Below are 25,606 nucleotides of genomic sequence, written 5' to 3'. Positions count from 1 at the left end.
GAAATGTGTGTTGACTGCCTAAGATGAGCGAGCAGGCCCCAGCCATGGTAACCTCTGTGTCCCTCCAAATCCGTCTCTTGTTTTCCTGCTTTCTCTTGTTCTGTTTTCCCTCTGTATTCTCAAGAAGCAGAACTTAGCCAGAGAAAGTTGCTGTTAAGGTGGTGCCGGGCTTGGAGGGTAAGTTTACATGGAAGATATTTGAACTAGTAGGGTGGACTCAGCCTTAAATGAATCTGGAGCAAGACTCCTGCCTTAAACTGGAAAAGGCAGAACCTGGGATTTTAAACCTGATGTTCACTAGCAAACTGTGTTGGCTGAAATAAGGTTTATCATACTCTGTGATTATCTCCTGAATTGTGATTTTTGGCAACATATTTAAAACCAAAGCAGAAAATTTTAGGATTTGTTGAACTTTTAATAGTTTGTAATGTACATGGAGTTTTCTTACATTTGTCCCTCAAAAAATCCCTAATGAAACTCTAGATGCAAAATTAAATGCCCTCCCTCTTGTCTTATGTGCATTTATCTCTTGAAATTGCCTCTTTCAACCTTCTTATGTGAAGCTATCAAAAAATCTGTTCTTGCTACTGATTGTACTTAACAGAGCTGTAAAGTTTTAAAATAAACACAGAGTTTTCCTTATGTTTTCAACCATGAGTATTCTAATACTCTGTAGTATCAGGCCCAGATTCTGCTGTTTTTCTACTTTCTCTCATACCTAGGACTTGAATACAATACTCTGCTTATAGTGAGAGTTCAGTGAACATCAAATGATTTAAAATACGTTAAATTTCATAATGCCTCTCAAGAGTTTCCAAGCATTAAGCTCAGTGCAGCACATTCACTGTGTAGTGTTTCCTACTTTGACAGAGCAGTGCTGCTAACTAGAGCATACATTGTGTAGAAAACCCTCCTGACTACTTTTTATGGAGCTGAATAAATATGCATACTTGAGTGCTCTCATGTTAGTCATAACCTTTAGTTTAGCACTATTATATAGAAGTGACAGTCATCTAGCCCACTACACATTATACTAGTTTGAATTAAAAAAAAAACAAAAAAACTTCATAATTTCAAGGGGAAGAGGAGTGGTTCCTGGGGCCAAAAAACTAGGGAGAGAGGAAAGGCTTCAAAAAAAAGAATTACACAATAATATGTCACTATCATTTTAACATTGTAATTGTGCCGTAGAAATAACAGAAAAGTGGGGTATCATTTATTTAAAAGTAAAGCAAATGTAGAGAATAATGGATAACAATTTTGAGGGTCTACTCGCAAGTCTCTGGGCGTGACCCACCGAGGCTGTTAATTTATTTGGTCAACAGTTTCTCGATTTCCATATGGTGCTGATGTCTTTGTTAGCTCTTCTTCACTTCCTGCATTTATTTTTATGTGGCAGCCTGCCTAGTCCCTAGGGGAAAAGCTGAGTGGTAGGAGGGGTTGTGATCTTTTAGCAAGATTTCAAAACAGAATAATGTATGCATGTAATAAAAACAAATACACTCACTTACAGTGCAAAACCAAACAGAACACCCAAATCCCTGGAACTTCCTTTTTTTTTTTTTTTTTGAGACGGAGTCTCACTCTGTCGCCCAGGCTGGAGTGCAGTGGCCGGATCTCGGCTCACTGCAAGCTCCGCCTCCCGGGTTCACGCCATTCTCCTGCCTCAGCCTCCCGAGTAGCTGGGACTACAGGCGCCCGCCACCTCGCCCGGCTAGTTTTTTGTATTTTTTTAGTAGAGACGGGGTTTCACCGTGTTAGCCAGGATGGTCTCCATCTCCTGACCTCGTGATCCGCCCGTCTCGGCCTCCCAAAGTGCTGGAATTACAGGCTTGAGCCACCGCGCCCGGCCAATCCCTGGAACTTCTGTGCTACTGAGTCTTTTGTTGTAGGCTAAGATTATTTTCCTTTTGGGGTTAATTATTTCTGCTTTAATTATTGACTGTTGTGAAATCTCTCTTCTGAGACATTCCCAAATTTTATTTAAACTAGTGGGTACCAGCTGTACTGAAACCGTAATTGTAGCCATGTATTTTTATTAGAAAAATGTTTCCAACAGATTAAGGAATTTTAATATTTAGTGGAAGTTTTAAAAAAGTTAGAATGTAAAAATGCCTTTTGGAACCTAAGAATAGTTGTCTATTTTAGAAAAATCAGAAATATTGATGGAGAAAAAGAAAATTACCCATAATCCTGTGCTGAGAACGAGAAATCGTAGTTAGCATATTAATTTATACCTGCTCATGTATCTATGCTTTAAACAAATCACAATTTTTTTTTTTTTTGACTGAGGCTTGCTCTGTCGCCCAGCCTGGAGTGCAGTGGCGTGATCTTGGCTCACTGCAACCTCTGCTTCCTGGGTTCAAGCAATTCTCCTGTTTCAGCCTCCCAAGTAGCTGGGACTACAGGCGCACGCCACGACACCCAGCTAATTTTTTTGTAGTTTTAGTAGAGATGGGGTTTCCTCATATTGGTCAGGCTGGTTTCAAATTCCTGACCTCAGGTGATCTGCCCTCATTGGCCTCCCAAAGTGCTGGGATTACAGGTGTGAGCCACTGCGCCTGGCCAACAAATCACAACTTTCTTACCGAATATTGCATTTTATAACTTGCCCTTTTAAAAAAACCCTAAGTGTATTAAAAAAATACACTTTAACAACCAGACATGGTGGCTCATGCCTGTAATCCCAGCACTTTGGGAGGCCGAGGCGGGCGGATCACCTGAGGTTGGGAGTTTGAGATCAGCCTGACCAACATGGAGAAACCCCGTCTCTACTAAAAATACAAAATTAGCCAGACGTGGTGGCGTATTGCATGCCTGTAATCCTGGCTACTAGGGAGGCTGAGGTAGGAGAATCGCTTGAACCCAGGAGGCGGAGATTGCGGTGAGCCAAGATCATGCCATTGCACTCCAATCTGGGCAACAAGAGCGAAACTCTGTCTCAAAAAAAAAAAAAAAAAAAAAAATACACATAATACAAAATTCAAAAGGAGTAAAAGTTTGTAAATTAGTAATAAATCTCCCTCCCATTTCTGTCTCCCGGGACATTTCTCTTGGGTAACAACCATTTTCTACCATTTTCTTCTCTATCCATTCAGAGATTCTGTGTATGTATGTATACATACACATGTATAAAGCATATGTATAAAGCATTGATAGGTATTTGAGTGTGTGATAGAAACTAGCACATAAATTGTTTAGCACCTTTCTTCACTTAAATATGGTATAGGTTTTAGAAATCATTCAACATAAGGTTATATAGTACAGCTCCAATTTTTTTTTTTTTTTTAAATTGAGTCTCTCTCTGTTGTCCAGGCTGGAGTGCAATGGCACCAGTTTGGCTCACTGCAACCTCCACCTCCTGGGTTCGAGTGATTCTCCTGCCTCAGCCATCTGAGTAACTGTGACTACAGGCATGCACCCCCATACCATAATTTTTCTATTTTTGTAGAGGCGGGGTTTCATCATGTTGTCCAGGCTGATCTTGAACTCCTGGCCTCAAGTAATCCATCTGCCACAGCCTCCCAAAGTGTCTGGATTACAGATGCGAGCTATTGCGCCTGGTCTAGAGCAGCTCCATTTTTAATGGCCATTTGTATGTATGTATTTATAGATGTAACATTTTATATCCTGTTATAGATAATTAACTTTTTCCCTGTTGACGGACATTTACATTTTGCCTTGTAGGGGAGGAAAAATTTCTCCCTACCCTTTTAGGGTTTCTGGCGAGGCCTAGGAATTAAACCAACATGAGATAGATTAACAGGAGAAAAGCATGCAAATTTTATTTAGTGCTTTTTACATATTACACACCTTTTACCCTCACAAGAGGAATGAAGACTCAAGGAAGTGGCTTGGCCTGATTGATTATATACTAGGTCAAAAAAAGAGTGGCAGTTGTGGAAAAGTAACTAGGAAGGTAAGGTTTAGTTTAGCAAGGTTTCTTCATGCAGATTTCTTTGGGCTTGGATTTCCTGTGATAAGAATGTTTCTTTCCTCCTCACAGAGGGAGGGCATCTTTCATACGGGAGCTTCATCTTCTGCTTTCAGGAAAAAGAGAAGAGGTTTGCGTGGCCTTCTTACACCTACTGTTTTTCAAGTGCCTTTAGCCCAAAATAATCAGCATGTTAAAGTGGAATGTTTTGGGATGTCGTGTTCTGAACTCCTTTACTCTTATATTTTGCTGTTAAAACAAAGCTGCAGCAAATGTATGTGTATGCAAGTCATTCCACAAAAATGCCAGTGTGTCTGTAGGAAGAATTCTTAGAAGAATGTGGCTGTTCAATTTTGATAGTGCCAAATTCTGCTCCATAGAAGTGGTGCCAGTTATACTTCCACCAGCATGTGTAAGCGTTTTCTTTCCCATGCCTTGTGGCCAGGATGTTGCCACACTTTTCCATTGTTGCTTGCCTTATAGGGGACAAATGATTTCTCAGTATATGTTTACGTCTTTTGATCTGTTTACAATCTACATTGCATTTTCTGTGAAATATCTGTCCATATCTTTTGCCAGTTTTTCTATTGTGTTTTATAGAATGTAGCCCCTGTTTATGAGATGAATTAATTTTTTTTGGTAGCTTTCCATTCCTTTTTTGACTTTATAGTGATTTTTTTTTTTTTAACCAAGAAGAAATACTAATAGCTTTTTTTTTTTTTTTTTTTTTTTTTTTTTGAGACAGTATCTCCTTCTGCCACCCAGGCTGGAGTGCTGGAGTGCTGGAGTGCCGTGGCATGATCTCTGCTCACTGCAACCTCTGCCTCCCAGGCTCGAGCAGTTCTCCTCATTCAGCCTCCCAAGTAGCTGGGATTACAGGTGCGTGCCAGCATGCCTGGCTAATTTTTGTATTTTTTAGTAGAGATGGGGTTTTGCCATGTTGGCCAGGCTGGTCTTGAACTCCTGGCCTCAAGTGATCCACCTGCCTTGGCCTCCCAAATTGCTGGGATTGCAGGAGTGGGCCACCATGCCCAGTCTAACTAATAGCTCTTTTCATTTATGGATTCTAGCTTTTGAATCATTTTTAGAATTGCCTTCCTCACTTTGAGTTTATGTTGTTATGGTTTTATTTTTTACGTTTAAATCTTTCCTCAATCTGGAGTTTGTTTTGATAATAAGATGTGAGGTATAAATCTTAACACCTCCACCTCCAATTGGCCACCCGAATGCCTAACACCATTAATTGACTCATGGCTTCTTCCTCTATTGATTTGAAATACCACTGTTGTCATGTACTAAGTGCTTACATTCTTTTCTTTTCTCTTTATGTGTATGTTCATTGCCAGCAGCTAAACCTAGTTTGTTATCATAAAATGTAAAAATGTCTGGAAGGGCTAGTTTGCTTTGATTACTCTATTTTTTTTTTCTGTCAGTTTTTTTTTTCTAGGTATTCTTGCCAGACTTTATTTCCAAATGAACATTAGAATCAACTTATCCAGGTGAAAATTCAACAAAAATCATGCTGGCAGATCTTTTTCTCCTTCTCTCTCCTCTCCACTTTCCCCTTTCTGTCTGTCTGTCTGTCTCTCTTTCTCTCTCTCTCTTAGTTAGAATTTGGTCTGTTTCTTTATTCAATACCCCAATATATGTTCATTAGGGTTATACTGTATATACTACACATACAGTTTTGTTTTGGATATTATTTGATAATAAGAATTTTACCACATCATTAAAAAAAGTTTCCCCAAACTATAAGTTTTGATGATTGCACTCTTCCACTATTCAAATGTTTATTTAACTCTTTCTTTCCTGGAGTAAGGTTACATTCCATTTTAGCTATGATACTGCTTTAAGAGAAATTGTTTTAAGATAAATTTCCATAGACAGGTCAAAGGATGTGAATATATTTAAGCCTTTTGATGCCTGTTACTGAATCTCATTCTGGAAAACGTAACTATCATTGCCCTTTTTTTCTCGTGGTAAAAAATACATAACAAAATTTACCATTTTAATCATTTTTAAATGTACAGTACAATAGTGTTAACTTTGTGTACCTCTTTGTGCAACAGATCTCTGAAACTTTTTCATTTTTCAAAATGGAAACTCTGTACCCATTGAACAACAGCTTCCCAACTTCCCCATTCCTCCATCCCCTACCCCTGGTAACAATCATAGAAACTATGATTTTATGAGTTTGACCACTTTAGATACCTCATATAAGTGGAATCATGCTTATTTTACTTAGCATGATATCGGTGCTCATGTATATGTAGCATGTGACCCAATTTCCTTCTTAAGGCTGAATAATATTCCATTGTATATATGTACTACGTTTTCTTTATTATGTATCTGTCAATGGAAAGTAAGGTTGCTTCCACATCTTGGCAATTGTGAATAATGCTGTAATGAACATGAGTGTGCAAATATCTCTTTGAGAGCCTGTGTTCACTTCTTTTAGATATATACCCAGAGATGGGATTGCTGGATCATATGGTAATTCTGTTTTAATTTTTTCGGAACCTCCATACTGTTTTCCATCATGGCTTTACCAATTTGCATGTGCAGCAACAGTGCACAAGGATTCCAGTTTCTCTCCATCTTTGCCAACACTTGTTATTTCCCTTTTTTGGTTTTGTTTTGTTTTGTTGTGTTGTGTTGTGTTTTGAGACACAGTCTCATTCTGTCACCCAGGCTGGAGTGCAGTGGCTCAATCATAGCTTACCATAACCTTGAACTCCTGGGCTCAAGTGATCCTCCTGCCTCAGACTCCCAAAGTGCTGGACTTACAGGTGTTGAGCCACTGTGCAAGACTGTTTTGCCTGTTTTTGATAAGATTAGTTGTTGAGTTATAGGACTTTTATATATATATATGTTCTGGATGTTAACCCTTTATTGGATATTTGGTTTGCAGATCTTTTATTACATAAATTGCCTTTTTTGTCTTTTTTTTCTTTTCTCTTTTTAAGAGGCAGAGTCTTTCTCTGTTGTCAAGGCTGGAGCGCAGTGATACAATTCTAGCTCACTGTAGCCTTGAACTCCTGGGCTCAAGGAGTCCTTCTGCTTCAGTTTCTCTAGTCATTTCCTTAAAATAAAATTACAGAGCTTATAGGCTTCAATTTATCTGTTTCCTAGAGAGGTTATAGATGTTATTAGCCATTTGTATTTCCCTCTTGAGATTGTTACTTATCTACTTTTTACAATCGGGATCTTAGTGTGTCTTGCCTTCTCATTGTTCTCTGCCACCTTCCCTCCGTGGCAAATATTTACTTTTTCTATTTTGCTTATCATTTTGGTTATGGTGGATCTTTTAATGTTATTTTTATTAACAAAATACAGTATTAGGAGCAAATATTTTCCAGGTGACATTTTGGGGGTAATTTGCATGGCTTTGTGTGGCTTTCGGTACTTCCTTCTTTGTATCTTTTCTCTTTAGACACTTGTAATTGGTACTAAAAATAGTGATTTCAGACAGGCTATTAATTTACATGCCTTGGCTCATAAGCATGGTGAGTGTGTTTCATGTTACAGCTATACACATGTAAATGTCAGTTTTAAAAATTATTTAAGGCCGGGCTCAGTGGCTCACGCTTGTAATCCCAGCACTTTGGGAGGCTGAGGTGGTCGGATCACTTGAGGTCAGGAGTTTGAGACCAGCCTGGCCAAGATAGCAAAACCCCATCTCTACAAAAAATATAAAATTAGCTGGGCATAGTGGCGCACGTCTGTAGTCCCAGCTACTCAAGAGGCTGAGGCAGCAGAATCGCTTGAACCCGGGAGGTGGAGGTTGCGGTGAGCTGAGATCGCACCACTGCACTCCAGCCTGGGTGACGGAGCAAGACTCTGTCTTGAAAAAAAAAAAAAAAATATATATATATATATATATATATATATATATATATTTATATGTATATATATAAATATATATAAAATGTGTTCTTGATAAAGTTTTGGATTGGGAACTTATTAACAGGATGAAATTTCACCCATTGTATCCTTAGTTTATTTGGAGGCATTGTGGTGTGGAAAAGGAGCTTATGGTCCAATCAGGAGGGTTTAAGAAATAAAGATGGTAGTTTATCCAACCCACTAGAATCTGTACTTGGCTAGAAATAGTGTCACTAGAACACGAGACTGCCTTACATTGTATTCCCAGCATGCAGTTCAAGTATGTAGTAGGTACTCCATATTTCTCATATTGCACATATATCAATCAAAGACTTCTAGCATTAATAGAGTCAGATGGGCCGGGCGAGGTGGCTCAAGCCTGTAATCCCAGCACTTTGTAATCCCGCCCGAGACGGGCGGATCACGAGGTCAGGAGATCGAGACCATCCTGGCTGACACGGTGAAACCCCGTCTCTACTTTAAAAATACAAAAAACTAGCCGGGCGTGGTGGCGGGCGCCTGTAGTCCCAGCTGCTCGGGAGGCTGAGGCAGGAGAATGGCGTGAACCCGGGAGGCGGAGCTTGCAGTGAGCCGAGATCCGGCCACTGCACGCCAGCCTGGGCGGCAGAGCGAGGCTCCGTCTCAAAAAAAAAAAAAAAAAAAAAAAAAAAAATAGAGTCAGATGGGTTTGGATAGAAAAGACTAAGAATTAGAGAAGGAACATGGTTTGGCAGGGAGATAGGAATATGTTCTAAATACGCTTATAGTCTTACATAGAATCACTGAAAATCTGATCTGTAAATAGAAGCAACATTGGTACTTTGCTCCTGAGGTGTGTATGTAAGAATGTGTGTGTATGCATAGGTAGAAGAGACAGTGTTGGTTAAATTTTTTTCTTGAAAGGATATTGGGTGTAGTGCTCAATAAATACTTAAACACGTTTTCAATACTGTTCTATTGAAGTTAGTTATTTACCTCTTTTATTTATTTATTTATTTATTTGAGACAAAGTCTTACTCTCTTGCCCAGACTGGAGTGCAGTGGTGTGATCGAGGCTCACTGCAACATCTGCCTCCAGGGCTCAAGTGGTTCTTGTGCGTCAGCCTCCCAAGTAGCTGGGACTACAGGCGTGTGCCACCATGCCTGGCTTTTTAAAAATATTTTTAGTAGAGGTGGAGCTTTGACATGTTGCCCAGGCTGGTCTCGAACTCCTGAGCTCAGTCAATCCACCTGCCTTGGTCTCCCAAAGTGCTAGAATTACAGGCGTGAGCCACCGGCCGTGCCCAGCCAGTTATTTACTTCTAATGTGTTTTGAGCCTAGGAGACTTGATGGTCTCAGCACATTTTAGTAGTAGTTTTTAAAAAACACATTTGAGAAGGGCAAGGAGGATGTTCACAGTAGTGGAAAGTGCTTGCTACTAGTAAACCAGAACAAAAATTCTGTAAAGAGGGAAAAATGCAAACATTTTGCCTGCCTGAGACATTTAGCAAAGGGATGATCAGTCTTCCATTTCAGTATGGAAGTTGGAATATTCCGTGTGGAAGTTGGAATATTCTGTATGGAATATTATTTTATTGGAACCCAGAATGATAATGATGACGATGATACCACACGGCCTTTTAGAACTCTTACTAATTTTCTACATATTATCTCATTTCGGTCTTTCAATGCTGCAGGGAGGTAGGACTGGTACATTTTCATTTTATATAGGAGGAAACATAATCTGAATGGTCACGACTTCCCCAGATGTACTCTGCTGGATGTGGAGAGCCCTACAAAAGCTTCATCCCAAATCTGTTGTCTCTAAGAGAATAATCTGGAGTCCAAGAAAAATTTACACTGCATTTTTTTTGTTGTTGTTGTTGAGATCGGGTCTTGCTCTTGTCTCCCAGGCTGGGGTTGCAGTGGTGCAGTCATGGCTCACTGCAGCCCTGACCTCATGGGCTCAAGCAATTTTCCGACCTAAGGCTCCTGAATAGCTGGGACTACAGGCGCACACCACCATGCCTGGCTAATTTTTTTATTGTTTGTAAAGGCAAGATCTTACTATGTTGCCCAGACTGGTCTTGAACCCCTGGGCTCAAGTGATCCTCCTCCCTTGGCCTACCAAAGTGCTGGGATTATAGGTGTGAGCCACTGCCTGGCCTAAACCACATTTTCTAATTAGTTTATAGGGCTAGGAACATCTCATACTTTTTAAAGAAATGTTTTCTTTCCAAATAATTGAAACAAAATTGGAATCTGAAGTGACAGAGCTTCAGCTTTGCATTACAATTATTTAAGTTTTCCAGCTGGGGTTTTACTGGGTCATTTTTAGTAATACAACTACTGTGGTTACCAGCAACAACATTTATTGTTTTCTATATGCCAGGTTCTGTCTAAATGCTTTTCATGTTTCATTTTTGAAAAATTTCACAACATACCCTGTGAGCAGGTGCTAATAGTATCCCTGCATTACAAATGAAACAGGGCATGAAGGGACAGAGTAATAACTTTTTCAGGGGCACACAGCTTGGCACAGACAGATCTGGGATTTTGATCTGTGATGTCTGGCTAGAGAGTACATGTCCTTACTCAGCCTATACCTATACTACATAAAAGTTGCAGACAATCTTCCTTTTCCTTGCAAAGGTGTTGTTCAAAAGCACAGTACAGCTGTGGTAGGAGCCATGGAAAGGAGCACCAAGCAGTGTATCTATATCAGAGTCTGGCCTGTGTCTGATCTTAGGCATCAGAATTAATTGTAAGTTAGTTCAGAATACTGAACCTGAAGTCGTATCAAGGTTCAAAATTGGGCTTCATCATTTTCTGGTTGTGAGACACTGGGTAAGTCACTAAACTTCTCTGAGGCTGGTATCTCACATATGCGTGAAAATTAGGTACAATCTGTTACTAGTACTGGTGCTCAATAGATACTGATTTTTGAAACTGAATATTAGAGATTTCTGTAAAATGCTAACTCAGTGGTTCCCAGTTTAAACGAAACATTTTATTTCTTTAGAGACAAGTGAGATATTGGACGTAGTGCTAAATAAGTACTTCATAAACACATTTTCGATGCTCTTCTATTGAAGTTAGTTATTTCCTTCTTTTTTTTGTTTTTTTTTTTTTGAGACAGAGTTTCACTCTGTTGCCCAGCCTGGAGTGCAGTGGTGCGATCTAGGCTCTGAGCCTGCTCTCAGGCCATTCTGGAGAAACAAACATACAACTAGGCTGCTGTAGTAGAGTGGATGTTGTGAGAGGTTTATAACCCTGGCCGAGGAGGAAGTGAGCAGCCCTGGCTGGGGTCTTCAGAAAAGAATTCCTAAAGTCCAAATTCCTGACCTTTGAACTTGGACTTGAAAGCTGCTATTGACTGAATGTTTGCATCTCCCCCACCCCCATTATCCACCACTCCAGCAGTGGTAGATAATGCTGAAAGATTTGGGTTCCAGGGATGGGGCTTGGGGGTGGAGTTGAGGAGAATTGGGGTGGGGTTGAAAAGGAGTGGGGTGGGGTGGAGGAGAATGGGAGGGCCAGTACAATGGATTCCAGGCCTGTGGGAAGAGGGGAATGGTAAAGGGAAGGCAACCGGAAAGGGAGACTGCTCTTTGAAGAAGTCATGGGTGTTTTAAAGGGAAATTTGGATTAAGTGATGGGAATTTGCTTGGCTATTCCCAAGCAGATATTCCCAAGCAAATAGACTATAGATATTAAATTTGACTGTTGTTTTTAGTTCCTCAGTAGAGAGGATGAGTAGTTTGGCATTTGTGTGTGTTTGTAAAATGAGAGCAGAAACCAGAGGCAAGGGAGAATAACTGGATTTGCTATGCCTGTGGATGCCACTGGTTTTAGTTAAGATGCTTTTAATGCAAAATGTATTTTAATAGTGATATCGTAGAGTTTGACCTTCAGGAAGCTCAAGTCTGTAAGCAATAATTCACTTTAATGTGTAAGAGCCTTGCAGAGAATAAGAACATATTAAATATTTGCAAAATGAAAGTATTATACTTTCTCTGGGTGGTATTATAGCCAGAAAAGCAGTTTAGTCTAGAGGTAACATTTGAGTGAAATTGTAATAACGCTGTGATTTTAGAATTTTAACCAGTGATTTCTAAGGGCCAACCTGAAGTTGTGAGTGCTTGTTTTCATCATGGGGTGTCTTGACTATGGGACTGATTTGTGCAGCTTCTGGATTTGTTAACTATTCTCGCTCAGGTTCTCTTGAGAAATGATTTACATTCTAGAACAGCAGTTCCTCGACCTGAGAGTCGGTCAGTGCTTTTCTTCAGGTCATTGTTGAGGGGGAAACCTGTTGGCCAAGCCTGCCTCTCCTGGTGACTTTATAGTGGATTGACACTGCTGATTGTGTCAGCGATTCAGTGAAAATCCTGACTGATGGTGAAGAGGACATGGCACATTTCTCTTGGTTTAGGGTTTTATTTTTCCCAGCATTACCATCCTTTCCCAAACCTATTTCCTTTTGTTTTTTAGCCTTCAAGAGGGGCCTCTGGTTCCAGGAGCCTGATCTTCTGCTTGGTTGGGCTCTGGCTGGTGGGGCTGTGGTCACTGCAGATGACATTCTCTTGACTGGATTATTAAGTTCATGATGATGACTATAGATATTAAATTTGAAAAGTAGTGGAGTCTGATGAAGCAACCAGCTTTTCAAAGGCACTTTGTGAATTCCCTCCAATCCAAAGTGGAGCAGGAACCTCAAATCACTGGTTAGACTTGGTATTATTAAATAATCAGCTCCATTTTGGCAAAGGGCAATCTCCCTTTCCAGTTGCCTTCCCTTTACGATTCCCCTCTTCCTGCAGGCCTGGAATCCATTGTACCAGCCCTCCCATTCTCCTCCACCCCACCCCACTCCTCTTCAACTCAACCCCAATTCTCTTCTACTCTACCCCAATCCACGGAGCCCAAATCTCTCAGCATTATCCACTACTGCTCCTTATCACCAAATCCCGTATCTACTCTTCCCTCTCAATCTACTTGGCATCCCCACAGCCTTTGAAAGTCCAGCACTCCATTTCTTAATTCATACCTTCCTTTCCCCCCTGAGATGTTCACATTCCATGCTCATTTCTCCATGTTTCTCCTATTCTTTTTCCTGGGCCATCTAAACAGCTTAATAGCTTCAAGTATCACATGTCCTCAGGTCTCCTAAACCTTGATATCCTGCCCAACTCTTTCTCTCAGAAATCCATATGTCACTCCTGAATCTACCCACATCGACATCCCACAAGGACTTGGTGATGGTTTTAAAACATGTTTACACATTCGTTGATACTCCTCCCTTCAAAAGGTGTTCTGATTCCCCTCTCCTTGAATATGGGCTGGCCTTTTCTATTTGTATTTCTAACTAATACAATGAGATGGAAGTGACACCATGTGACTTCTAAAGCTAGACCATAAAAAGCCACACAGCTTGTGCATGCCTCTCTTGGAACTGCTGCCTTAAGAACCCTGAGCTAACATGTAAGAAGCCTAGGCACCCTGAGGCTGCATGCTGGAGGCCAGACAGACGGAGGCAGGTGCCAGGAAACCTCAGTTGCTAGGTCTTCCTGGTGTCAGTAGCCCCTCATGTGAGTGGGTGCACCTTCAGATGCCCCCGGCCTCAGTCTTCAAGTCCCCCCAGCTGAGGCTGAGTGGAGCAGAGAATAGCTGTTCCCACCAAGCCATGCCCAAACTGCAGTGCTGTGACTGTAATAAATGCTGTTGTTTAAAACCACTAAGTTCTGGGGTGGCTTGTTATGTAGCATTGGATAACTGGAGCAGACCTTAAACATGATGTACTCCCCCAAACAAATGCATCATCTCCATCCCTTCATCTGCTCTTCTTTCTATATTTTCTTTTCTTTCTTTCTTTTTTTTTTGAGACGGAGTTTTGCTCTTGTAGTCCAGGCCGGAGTGCAATGGCACGATCTTGGCTTACCACAACCTCCGCCTCCTGGGTTCAAGCTATTCTCCTGCCTCAGCCTTTCTAGTCGCTGGGATTACAGGCATGTGCCACCATGCCTGGCTAAGTTTGTATTTTTAGTAGAGATAGAGTTTCTCCATGTTGGTCAGGCTGGTCTCGAACTCCCGACCTCAAGTGATCTGCTCGCCTCGGCCTCTCAAAGTGCTGAGATTACAGGCATGAGCCACCACGCCTGGCCCTTTCCATATTTTTTATCTCAAACTTCTCCATTCAATCTGAGATTTTCTGTACTCTTCCTTTTCCTCAGATGCCTTGAGTCCCCCTCCACTGCTCAACATCTGACTATTCCAACCTGAGCCTTGCAGATATGCAGCACCCAGACCCCGTGATAACCACTACGTGGTTTGAGGTTTCATAAATGCCTTTTTGCCCTCTCATACATCTGCATTCTTGCACATGCTGAATCTTCTTTGTAAATTTCTTTCCTTACCATTCTCTTTATTCTCTCACCACTTCAAATCACTGGAATAGGGAGGCCCAAGGAGAGGGAGAGAGATGGAGGAACGGCCAGTCAGTGGAGCAGTCAGAACACACACAACATTTATTGATTACATTTGCTGTTTTATACAAGTATGGTTTACGGCGCACCAAAACAATTACAGTAGTAACATCAGGCCTGGAGCAGTTGTTTATGCCTGTAATCCCAGCTACTTGGGAGGCTGAGGCAGGAGGATCGCTTGGGCCAGGAAGTGGAGGTGTCAGTGAGCGGAGACTCTACCACTGCACTCCAGCCTGGGTGACAGAGCGAAACCCTGTCTCAAAAAAACAAAAAGCAAACAAAAAAACCCAACCAACCAACCAAAACAACCCCCCAAAACAATTACAATAGTAGCCTCAAAGGTTTCTCATCACAGATCATCGTATACTAATTTATGTATGATTTATGTCTTGTATTACATTTTGTTCTGCAGGAATAATAGAAAAAAAAACCCTGAAATGGATTCCCTACTTTGTTTATTAGTTAATTTCATTGCTACTTCAAAGCTAATTTAGGGTTTTTTTTTTTTTTTTTTTTTTTGGTGTGTATGTCATGATTCAAAACACAGAAGAAACATTTTGAATTATTAATTGAGAATTTAAAAAATCATACTTCATTAGTTCAGCTATTTGGGTTTCTCTGTATGTATTTTGGGCCTAGGAGAAACATATAGAAGCCGCAGCAACTTTCCTTTTTCTTGATTCAAAGGTGTCATAATTTAAAAACTTATTAGAAGATGAAGAGGACATTTGATTTTTCATTCTCATTTAAAGGGAGAGGGAAGTAAGCGGTGAGTCAATTGAAGTTCGAATCTGGTGCCATTCCAGGACATAGAGCTCTGTCATATTGTCACGTCCACCTTGGGCGTTGCGCACATTGGTCACCAGCGAGGGTTCGACTCCTGAGAGCCTCACCTGTGTCTAGAGCTTGCGGAGGCTGCGGGCTGGGCCTGCCTCTTCCACAGGAGTCCTGGGAGCCCTCCTGATACTCCCCATGGGGGACGACAGGGCCCCTTGCTTCTCTGTCTCTCTTGCTTTTCCTGACCAAGTTGCCTGCCCACCCAGTCACCCTTTAGCTTTTGATGATAATGTTATTTTTTAGAATTTTAAAGGTGTGTTCATTTTCCCACCAACACTCCTATTTCATAGCCTTATTTTGTGCAGTGAACAAAAGAAGATGTGATTGTGTCCTTCACAGTGGGGCAGGTTCTGCTCATCCTTTTTGTAGAGGTTGGAAAAGGTGAGTGAAAGGATGCAGAGGGAGAGATGGGGATGGTTTGGGCCTTTCTGCTATTGAAGAGTTTGAAATTTTTAGTTCTTTTCAACCAGTTCTATGTGGAAAGAAAGGTATTTTATTTGCTAGTGATACTAACATTGAAGGAGTGTTTCCTAGGGCCTGGGTCCCGCCAAACATCTATGGGCAGCAAATGCCCTGTTTGTCCCTCACATCAGCCCTGGGCAGATGTATTTTCTCTTTTCCTGTTTTACTGATGAGGGAGCTCAAAGTTTAGGGAGATTAAGGAACTCCCCAAGATCATAGAGTTTATCGCCAATGTTTTACTGCCTCTCCATAGTATAGAGAAATCTTACCTTAAATGAATTGGTTACAGATGTAAATTTGCCAAAATGGAGGTGATTTATTTAATAATACCAAGTCTCAAATGTTGGGGTTTTTAGCTTTGAATTATTGAGTTAACGTCTAGTAGAATGTTATGATGCCAGTGTAGCCAAAAAAGAAAAGAGAAAAAGTCTTGCTGTTGTTGATTTTTAAAAGCGCCTGGGACCTAAGAGGGCAGAAGGCAATGATGAGATGTGGAAAGTGCCAGAAAGGAAGCATTCTGCTCACCCCTGTCCAGCCTTCTTGAGGGATCATTGCTTCCTTTGAGGAAATAGTTTTTCCTACCAAGGCACGACACTCTGCTTATTCCAAGGGAAGCCAATGGACAGCCCACCGTGCAGCCCCCATGTCTCGGAAGCATCTGTCATGCCATTAACCTCCTTCAGTTCCTGGAACATTGCAGTCAAAACAGCTGTACTTAATGTAGTTCGAATTTTCCTATGCTTGAAGTAATTCTTTACCATTTTTTGCGTCAGTTGTACATAACCTTAGTGGAGACACCTGTGAAAGCATAGAAGTAAGACATTTCTTTGTAATAAAATCCTAGTAACCTCAGCACTCTCCTCCCATATTTGTTAGTGCCTAAGAGTCTTCTTTAATATACATATAAATTCTGGGTCAAATGTGCTATCAGAAACTTAGACACATTCTAATGAAGGTAATTACTAATTTTATTCACAAATGTTTTCGTGTACGCTCCCTTTCTCCCCTCCCCTGCACACACCCCATCAAGTTGATATTCAGGTTCTTAATCACAAGCATTTACTTGCCACATAGGCTGTCTTTGGCAGGCCTATCAGTTTCCTCAATTTGAAGGAAACCTGAGACCTGCTTGTGCCTGACATCTTTTTTTTTTTTTTTTTTTGAGACGGAGTCTCACACTTTCACCCAGGCTAGAGTGAAGTGGCACAATCTTGGCTACTACAACATCTGCCCCCCCAGATTCAAGCGATTCTCTTGCCTCAGCCTCCCAAGTAGCTGGGATTACAGGCTTGTGCCACCACGCCCTGCTAATTTTTGTATTTTTAGTAGAGACGGGGTTTCACTGTGTTGACCAGGCTGGGTCTTGAGCTCCTGACCTCAGGTGATCTACCTGCCTCGGCCTCCCAAAGTGCTAGGATTACTACAGGCGTGAGCCACTGCTGCTGGCCACCTGACATCTTTCATGTGAGAGATCTTTAGAGCTAGACGCACCAGTTACTCTTTTGGATATTAAATGGTAGTGGGTGTTTTTTTTGTTGTTGGGAATAAGTGTTGAGGAGGAAGGAAGTTTTCACCACAGCATTTCACACCTCCTTTGGTGCTGCCGTTCCAGTTTGCTTCTGCCCATGTGATTCTGTTGGTTACTATCAAGGGTTGGCCTGGCTTCTTCATCCTCCTGCTGAGGAGATGGCTGGCCTCTCTCCCCGGTCAGCTCTCTGCCTCTGGGTAGGAAAAGGTATTCAAGATTCACCTCTTGCTCTTGGGATAGGGGGCATGAAAGGCAGGTCTGATCTTCTCCCTTTCTCGAGCTGTTATTGGCTATTTAGAAAAGTATGTTCTAGAAGGTGCGACTGAAGCCTGGGTGTTACCTTTCTAGCGTTTCAGTATTCTATTTTTGAACTGATAGAGAGGTGCAGGGCTCTTGTTTATATTGAAAGCTGCTTACCAGGAAGTACTTGGGTCTCTTCTGACAAAAATCAGCATAAGTGCAATTAACATCTATTGTCTTGCTTTTAACTTAATTTGCTTTCTGTTTCATTTAGCGATGGATATATTACAAAGTGACCTTGTAATTATATCTTGCACCTGTCAAAAGACAAAATTACAACAAATTTAGTTATAGATGTAATTGGCGTTTATTCATTATTTTGGAAGTGGGCAGCCTCCATTCTATAAAAGAGACTGAGAGCGTCCACTGGGCAATGTCAGAACTGTGCCTTTTATAAAGGAACAAGGAAACAGAACAATAGAAAAAAAAAAGCTGATTGGTTAACAAGAAGTTACTTCAGGTTACTTCTTTGTTAGGGTTCAAGCAGAGGAGACTTTCTTATTATGCTGATTCCGGTAGTTTGGAATCGCCTGTTTCCAGAAAAAACTGATCTTTTTTTGAGAATCTACTACTTCTTTAAAGTTTCAGTATGATTATGTGGCAGTTAGCATGAGTAACTCAGTTTGGTGTGGTCTGGCTCTTGGGGCTTAGTGCAGGAGCTTAGTCCAAAAACAGTGGCCTCCCATAATTTTTGTTAGATGTACTTTAAAAATCACTTTGGCTGTTTCTTCAAGTTTTAAGCCTATTCTTTTCAGAGGTAAAATATACTTTTGTTGTTTCTCTTTCCCATTGTAAGAGTCTGTTCTCACGCTGATAATAAAGACATACCTGAGACTGGGTAATATATAAAGGCAAGAGGTTTAATTGACTTAAATTGCACATGGCTGGGGAGGCCTCACAATCATGGCAGAAGGTGAATGAGCAGCTAAGTCATGTCTTACATGGTGACAGGCAAGAGAGAGCATATGCAGGGGAACTCCCCTTTATAAAACCATCAGATCTCATGAGACTTATTCACTATCACGAGAACAGCACGGGAAAGACTTGCCCCCATGATTCAGTTACTTCCCACCAGGTCCCTCCCACGACACCTGGGAATTATGGGAGCTACAATTCAAGATGAGATTTGGGTGGGGACATAGCCAAGCCATACCTTTTTTCCCCTGGCCCCTCCCAAATCTCATGTCCTCACATTGCAAAGCCAATAATGCCTTCCCAACAGTCCCCCAAAGTCTTAATTCATTTCATCATTAACTCAGAAGTTCACAGTCTAAAGTCTCATCTGAGACAAGGCAAGTTCTTTCCACCTATGAGCGTGTAAAATCAAAAGCCCGTAAAATCCTAGATACAATGGGGGTACAGGCACTGGGAAAATACAGCCATTCTAAATGGGATAAATTGGCCAATATGGAGGGGCTGCAGGCTCCATGCAAGTCCGAAATCCAGTGGGGCAGTCAGATCTTAAAGCTACAAAATGATCTCCATGTCTCACATCCAGGTCATGGTGATGCAAGAGGTGGGTTCCCATGGTCTTGGGCAGCTCCACCCCTGTGGCTTTGCAGGTACAGCTTTCCTCCCAGTTGCTTTCACGGGCTGGTGTTGAGTGTCTGTGGCTTTTGCAGGTACGCAGTGCAAACCGTTAGTGGATCTACCATTTTGGGATCTAGAGGATGATGGCCCTCTTCTCACAGCTCCACTAGGCAGTGTCCCAGTGGGGACTCTGGTAGGGGCTCCAACCCCACATTTCCCTTCTACACTGCCCTAGCAGAGGTTTTCCATGACAGCCCTGCCTCTGCAGCTAACTTCTGCCTGGACATCCAGGCGTTTCCATACATCTTCTGAAATCTAGGCGGAGGTTCCTAAATTGCAATTCTCGACTTCTGCGTACCTATAGGCTCAACACCAGGTGGAAGCTGCCAAGGCTTGGGGCTTGCACCCTCTGAAGCCACGGTCGGAGCTGTACTTTGGCCCCTTTTAGCCATGACTGGAGAAGCTGGGACACAGGGCATCAAGTCCCTAGGCTGCACACAGCGGGAGTGCCCTGAACCTGCCCCGGGAAACCATTTCTCCCTCCTAGGCCTCCAGGCCTGTGATGGGAGGAGCTGCTCTGAAGGTCTCTTGACATTCCCAGGAGACATTTTCCCCATTGTCTTTATATTTGTCTAATGTTTGTCTCCTTATTACTTATATAAATTGCTGCAGCCAACTTGACTTTCTTTCCAGAAAATGGGTTTTTCTTTTCTGTTGCGAATTTCTCAAACTTTTATACTCTGCTTCTTCTTGAATGCTTTGCCACTTAGAAAGTTCTTCTGCCAGATACTCCAAATCATCTCTCTCAAGTTCAAAGTTCTACCATTATCTCTAGGTCAGGGGCAAAAAGTCACCAGTCTTTTTGCTAAAGCACAGCAAGAGTCAACTTTGCTCCAGTTCTCAACAAGTTCCTCACCTCCATCTGAAACCACGTCAGCCTGGACTTTATTGTCCATATCACTATCAGCATTTTGATTAAAGGCATTCAACAAACTTTCCCACATTTTCCTATCTTCTTCTGAGCCCTCCGAACTGTTCTAACCTCTGCCTGGTAACAATTCCAAAGTTACTTCCACATTTTTGGGTATCTTTACAAGCAGCACTCCACTATACCAGTGCCAATTTATTATTTATCAGTCTGTTCTCACACTGCTAATGAGGAGACATACTGGAAAGTGGGTAGTTTATGAAAGAAAGAGGCTTAATTGACTCATAGTTCCACATGGCTGGGGAGGCCTCACAATCATGGTGGAAGGCGAATGAGAAGCAAAGTCATGTCTTACATGGCAACAGGCAAGGAGTGCGTGTGCAGGGGAACGGCCCTTTATAAAACCTTTGTAAAACCATCAGATGTCATGAGACTATCACAAGAACAGCATTGGAAAGACCCACCCCCATGATTTAATTACCTCTCTCTGGGTCCCTCCCACAACACGTGGGAATTACGGGAGCTGCAATTCAAGATGAAATTTGGATGGGGACACAGCCAAACCTATGTAGTGGCAAACCTTTTTTTTGGTTTGGTTTTGTTTTAATAATTGGATATTTCTTTTATATGAGACTGTAACAACACTTTTTGCTTCATCATCTCTGTGTAAATAACTTAAGCTTCTCAATGGATACAGCTAAAAATTTGGCCTTGTTAAAGGAGGAAAAAAATAGGCTGAACAGTGGGAGGTGAGCAGCACTGTGTTTGCTTTTAGGTTAAAAAAAGAAATGATTTTTCTCTATACAATGGAGAAACATGGCCCAGAAAGTGGAATGGCATACAGCTGTTTCTTTGTAGTTCTTCAGTCTTCGAGCATAGGCATTGCTTGTATCAAAATATAAGTGGGTTATGATGACCTCCCAGAATCGAAGAGAATAAAGCTTCAAATTGGAGTAACTGATGTTCCCCAAACCCCAGAGTGAGAATGTGCTTTTATTTTGCATTTTCTCTTCAGTAAAATCTGAAGAGTGCTTATTACAGAGAGCAAAACTTTTACTTGATCTTTTATCAGAATGTTAAAGAATATCTAGGCTGTTTTAGATACTGGCTTTAAAACTGTCGTATGATATATGTCGAGGGTGATGCCACACAGTGTTGACATCAAATCCACTAAAATCTCACTTAAAAACAATTTAGAGCAGGGCGCGGTAGCTCACACCTGTATTCCCAGTACTTTGGGAGGCCGAGGTGGGCAGATCATGAGGTCAAGAGATCGAGACCATCCTGGCCAACATGGTGAAACCCCGTCTCTACTAAAAATACAGAAATTAGCTGAGCATGGTGGCACTTGCCTATAGTCCCAGCTACTCAGGAGGCTGAGGCAGGAGAATCGCTTGAACCCGGGAGGCAGAGGTTGCAGTGAGCAGAGATTGCACCACTGCACTCCAGCCTGGTGACAGACCGAGACTCTGTCTCAAAAAAAAAAAAAAAAAATTTAGGGCCAGGTGCAGTGGCTCTTGCATGTAATCCCAGCATTTTGGGAGGCCAAGGCAGGAGGATCGCTTGATCCCAGGTGTTTAAGACCAGCCTGGGCCACACAGGGAGATTCTGTTTGTATACACACACATGCGCATGCACACACACACACAAAATTAGCCAGGAATGGTGGTGCACTTGTAATCCCAGTTACTTGGGAGGCTGAGGCAGGAGGATCGCTTGAGCCTGGGAGGTTGAGGCTTCAGTGAGCTGTGATTTTGCCACTGTTTTCCAGCCTGGGTGACAAAATGAGACCCTGTCTCAAAAAAAAACTTAGAAGTGAAAATTTGTAAGTTTTAATAAAATGCTACTTACTTTTTAGCTCTGGTTTGGAACATGACTTAATAGATAGCAATAGTAGGGAGATTAATACGGTTACCTCTTATGGCAATCTCTCAACTGAAAATTAAGTGCAGTTATCTTATTTTTAGATTTATAGATTTCTGTAAACCTTATTTTAAAGTGAGTTCCTGACTACTCTTGTGGCGTTTATTTTATCTTTACAAGCATTGGCAGTAATGGTTGATTTCACTTCTGATTATGAAGTTAATAGGAAATAAAGTACCAGGGGTGGGGTGTGTGTGTGTGTGTGTGTGTGTGTGTGTGTGTGTGTGTGTGCGCGCGCGCGCGCGCGCGTGCGCACACACATGCATTTTCCAGGCCCCACTGTCTTGAAGAGGCTTGATTAGGGATTAGAATGGTAGTGGCTAGAGGGCCTCACTAAGGTTTGTTCCATAGGTGGCAGAGCTACCTTTTTTGTCGCCTTTGCCCTGCTGCCTGGCTCAACAACCCCTGCAAATGTAAGGATGATGGTGGGGGCTGGTAGCTGGGGTAGCCGCTACCACATGTAGTGCTAAAGAATCAACAAAACAGGACAACAGAGACTATGTAAATAGTTTAGCTTTCCCAAACAAGGTCTTCATTGTTCTTTCTTTTTCATCCTTTGGTGGCTAGCTGTCCTTCCCACTAGTGTTGACTGTCATGTACTCTCTCCACCGGAGTCACCCGTAAGACCAGCCGAACTCTGTTGAGAGTTTTGGAGTAAAATTCTGACTGGACGTGTTTTTTGTGCTTTTTGTGATTGGCAGTGTTTCAGCAGCTCTTAGGGAACCTCATTCTCCCATTCCATCAGCGAGGTCTCCCTTATCTTTGCTGAGATGCATAGTTAACCATTTTCCCAGGCTCCTCCCTAGCACCTGCAGTATCTTAAAAATGGACTTTTAACTTCCAGGAGCCATACATGAACACAAGAGTATAGATAAAGATAGGCAAGAGTATAGATAAGGAGAATTGTGCAGGGACCTCATCTGGTGCAAGTTTGGCCAGCCTTTTCTTAGTGATTTTTATGCCTGCCCATGTAGGCCAGTGGTTCTCAAGCTTGTTAAAACAAGACCTCACACCCTCAGAGGGCTTGTTAAAACAGACTGCTGACCCCGCCCACAGAGTTCTGGTTCAGTAGGTCTGCGGTGAGGCCTGAGAATTTGCGTTTTTAGCAAGTTCATAGGTGATGCTGATACTGCTGGTTCAGGGACCACATTTGGGAACGCTGTAAAGCATGGGATTTTTTTGTGTGCCTTTTGAAAAATCAAATGCTGTCACGCTTGTGTTTCTGTATTTTTCATCAGCCCCGTGTCATGGAGCACTCTCTGTGCTAGTACATATTGATCACTTCATTATTTTTAACTTCTGCATAGTGTACCCGTGTATAAATGTGCCTTAATTCTATTAATGGATACTTGGTTCTTTCCAGTATTTTTTGTTAACTATTATAAATAAATCCTGCATTGAACATCTTTGTTTATTCCTCCTTTATGCAGCTATGTTTGTCTAGGGTAATATAGAGAAGTGAAATTGCTGAACATGTGCACTTTTTGTTCTATTTTTGTTTTAGTAGATAATGGGACCATCATTCTGTGATGCTCACCACATTAATGCCCAGCCTTAGGTAGTTTGTTTTATTCTCTGCCTAAGCTCAGGCTAACCCAGAGTTGCTAGGAAAATCATAAATGTGCTTACTAGACCCTTTATAAATTGAACCTGAAATGGGCTTTGGGCTGCTAGCCAGTTTTTCTAAGTCTTTTGTAGATTACCTAAAAGCAGGGATAGTCAACTGTTTTTTTTTCCCCTACCAGCACACCTGGTAAATAAGAATTGCCCTTAGCAACAATGGCTCACTTAGATGAACTTGCAGGGGCTATGCGTCCAAGTATATTTTTTTGCACGACTTCAGTGCTAGACTTTTCCAATCTGGATGTTCTTACCTCATGTTAGATTCCATGTATGTATAGCCAAATGCAGCATTCTTTGTGCCCTCTGCCTTCTAAACCTGTTTGTCCTGTTTCTGTTCTGGGCAGTGATGTGTGTTAGGTGAGTTGGCCTGTAGGCAGGGCAAGTGGGTGTTACGTCCTAGCATTACCCTTTTAAATTTTTTGGAATTCATAAATTAAAATTGGTTGGGGGAGAGCTTATAATGAGTTGTCTACTCCTTGTTTTGCCAAGTTATTGAAGTCAACTAACAAAAAGCCACCATGTTTTTTATAGATACAAGATTTTTTTTTTTTTTTTTTTTTTTTTGAGATGGAGTCTCGCTCTGTCACCCGGGCTGGAGTGCAGTGGCCGGATCTCAGCTCACTGCAAGCTCCGCCTCCCGGGTTTACGCCATTCTCCTGCCTCAGCCTCCCGAGTAGCTGGGACTACAGGCGCCTGCCACCTTGCCCAGCTAGTTTTTTGTATTTTTTTAGTAGAGACGGGGTTTCACCATGTTAGCCAGGCTGGTCTCGATCTCCTGACCTCGTGATCCGCCCGCCTCAGCCTCCCAAAGTGCTGGGATTACAGGCTTGAGCCACCGCGCCCGGCCAGATACAAGATTTTTAACACTCCTCCTCCCCCTCCAAAAAATCAGGAAAAACATTATCTCAGAATAAAGGGCATTACTTTAGAATTTAGTTTCAGGAACATTGTGGGGTTTTTTCCCTCCTCCTTTTGTCTCAGACAAGTGAAAATGCTGCTGTTGTCTAGAGTTGCCCTAGGTTGTAGAGAAACTGAGTCATTTCTTGAAGAAAAGATTTGATGTCTATATTACATTTTCCTAATTAGTTCCCTTTTAGTTTGTCATACTCTGATGATGTTCCTATCTAATAGTAACTTCTGGAGCATGAAGTGGGCCTGGAATGTGCAGTACTCCTGAAAGAAGAAAAATTCTTATGATTCTTACAGTCACCCATTCCCATTCCCATAGCACCTGCTATGTGCCCAGCACTGAGCTGAGTCCTGGATACAGAGAAGTGGGGGAAGGTGTTCTTGCATTTCGGCTGCTGCTTCATAGTCCAGCTTCTTCAGTAGCACATAGGCAACTTTCCCATGAAAATGTGTTCGACCTTTTGTGGGGCAGCTGCCGTGCCAGCTCAAAGATCACTTGCCATCAAAATCTTTACATAGATTCATCACTTCTGGACACATGCCGGGATTAAACAAGATTACTGTTTTATCTTTGAGCCTCCTGGGAGAATCTGCTTTTCACTTAACTGTTCATGCAGGGCAGAGTAAAGCAAAGAAATCCTTTGTCTTGTAAGGAAACTTTGATATCTGTTACCTACTTCTGTGCTTTTGCTTTGGGATGTGAAAATACTCTACTAAATGGCAACAAAATTTGCACCAATTTTTAACACCAGTGCTTCCCAGATAAAGAGTGACCCTCCAGGAGTTCTTCAGCTGAGCCTGAGTTAGTTGCTCATTTTGAACCTCATGTGGTGTGTAGAAATGAATTAAAAAATAACCCACAGAGTAACTCATTATAGTCTTAATCCTTTCCACACAACCAGGATATAAGGGCTTATTAGACTTTAAATAGATACTATGCTTATTAGATTTTTTTTTTTTTTTTGCTTGTTATAACTTACTGGACAAGGCGCTACAGGGAATGAGATGACCTACAAGTTTAGAGAATCCTTAAGTTTGGTCAAAGTGCACACCGAATGCCATGTAAAAAATGCACACAAGAGGCCATGTGAAGGAGACAGTCCACCACCTGCCTGCCGCAGAGAACTGATTGTGGTCTCCCTTTCTGGGTGACTCTGATAGAAAAGGTATTTTTAAAGGGGGGACGGGTGGCTGTGAGTTGTGTGTGCCTCCCGGGAACTTGCCCTGGAAGACCACTGTTCAGAATCCTAATAAATATTTAATGTAAGAGGAGGCATCTATC

At 41.9% G+C, this 25,606-nt stretch overlaps 1 protein-coding gene across 5 annotated transcripts in view; it reads left to right on the top strand.

Moving 5' to 3' along the window:
• Positions 1-25,606, top strand: part of TPD52 (tumor protein D52) — a 136,585-nt gene that overhangs the window by 3,429 nt on the left and 107,550 nt on the right. For 2 of the 5 annotated variants that reach the window (XM_077942515.1, XM_077942514.1), the window contains exon 2: positions 4,680-4,813. The exons of the other annotated variants lie outside the window; for them this stretch is intronic. In XM_077942515.1, the coding sequence (XP_077798641.1) occupies positions 4,732-4,813 (82 nt within the window). In that variant the 5' untranslated portion in view covers positions 4,680-4,731. The remainder of the gene's footprint in view (positions 1-4,679; positions 4,814-25,606) is intronic. 5 annotated transcript variants of the gene reach the window in all.

The sequence above is a fragment of the Macaca mulatta genome, chromosome 8 (assembly GCF_049350105.2).
Source record: "Macaca mulatta isolate MMU2019108-1 chromosome 8, T2T-MMU8v2.0, whole genome shotgun sequence".
In the NCBI taxonomy this organism is placed as follows: domain Eukaryota; kingdom Metazoa; phylum Chordata; class Mammalia; order Primates; family Cercopithecidae; genus Macaca; species Macaca mulatta.
This window is presented reverse-complemented; position numbering and strand designations above follow the sequence as displayed.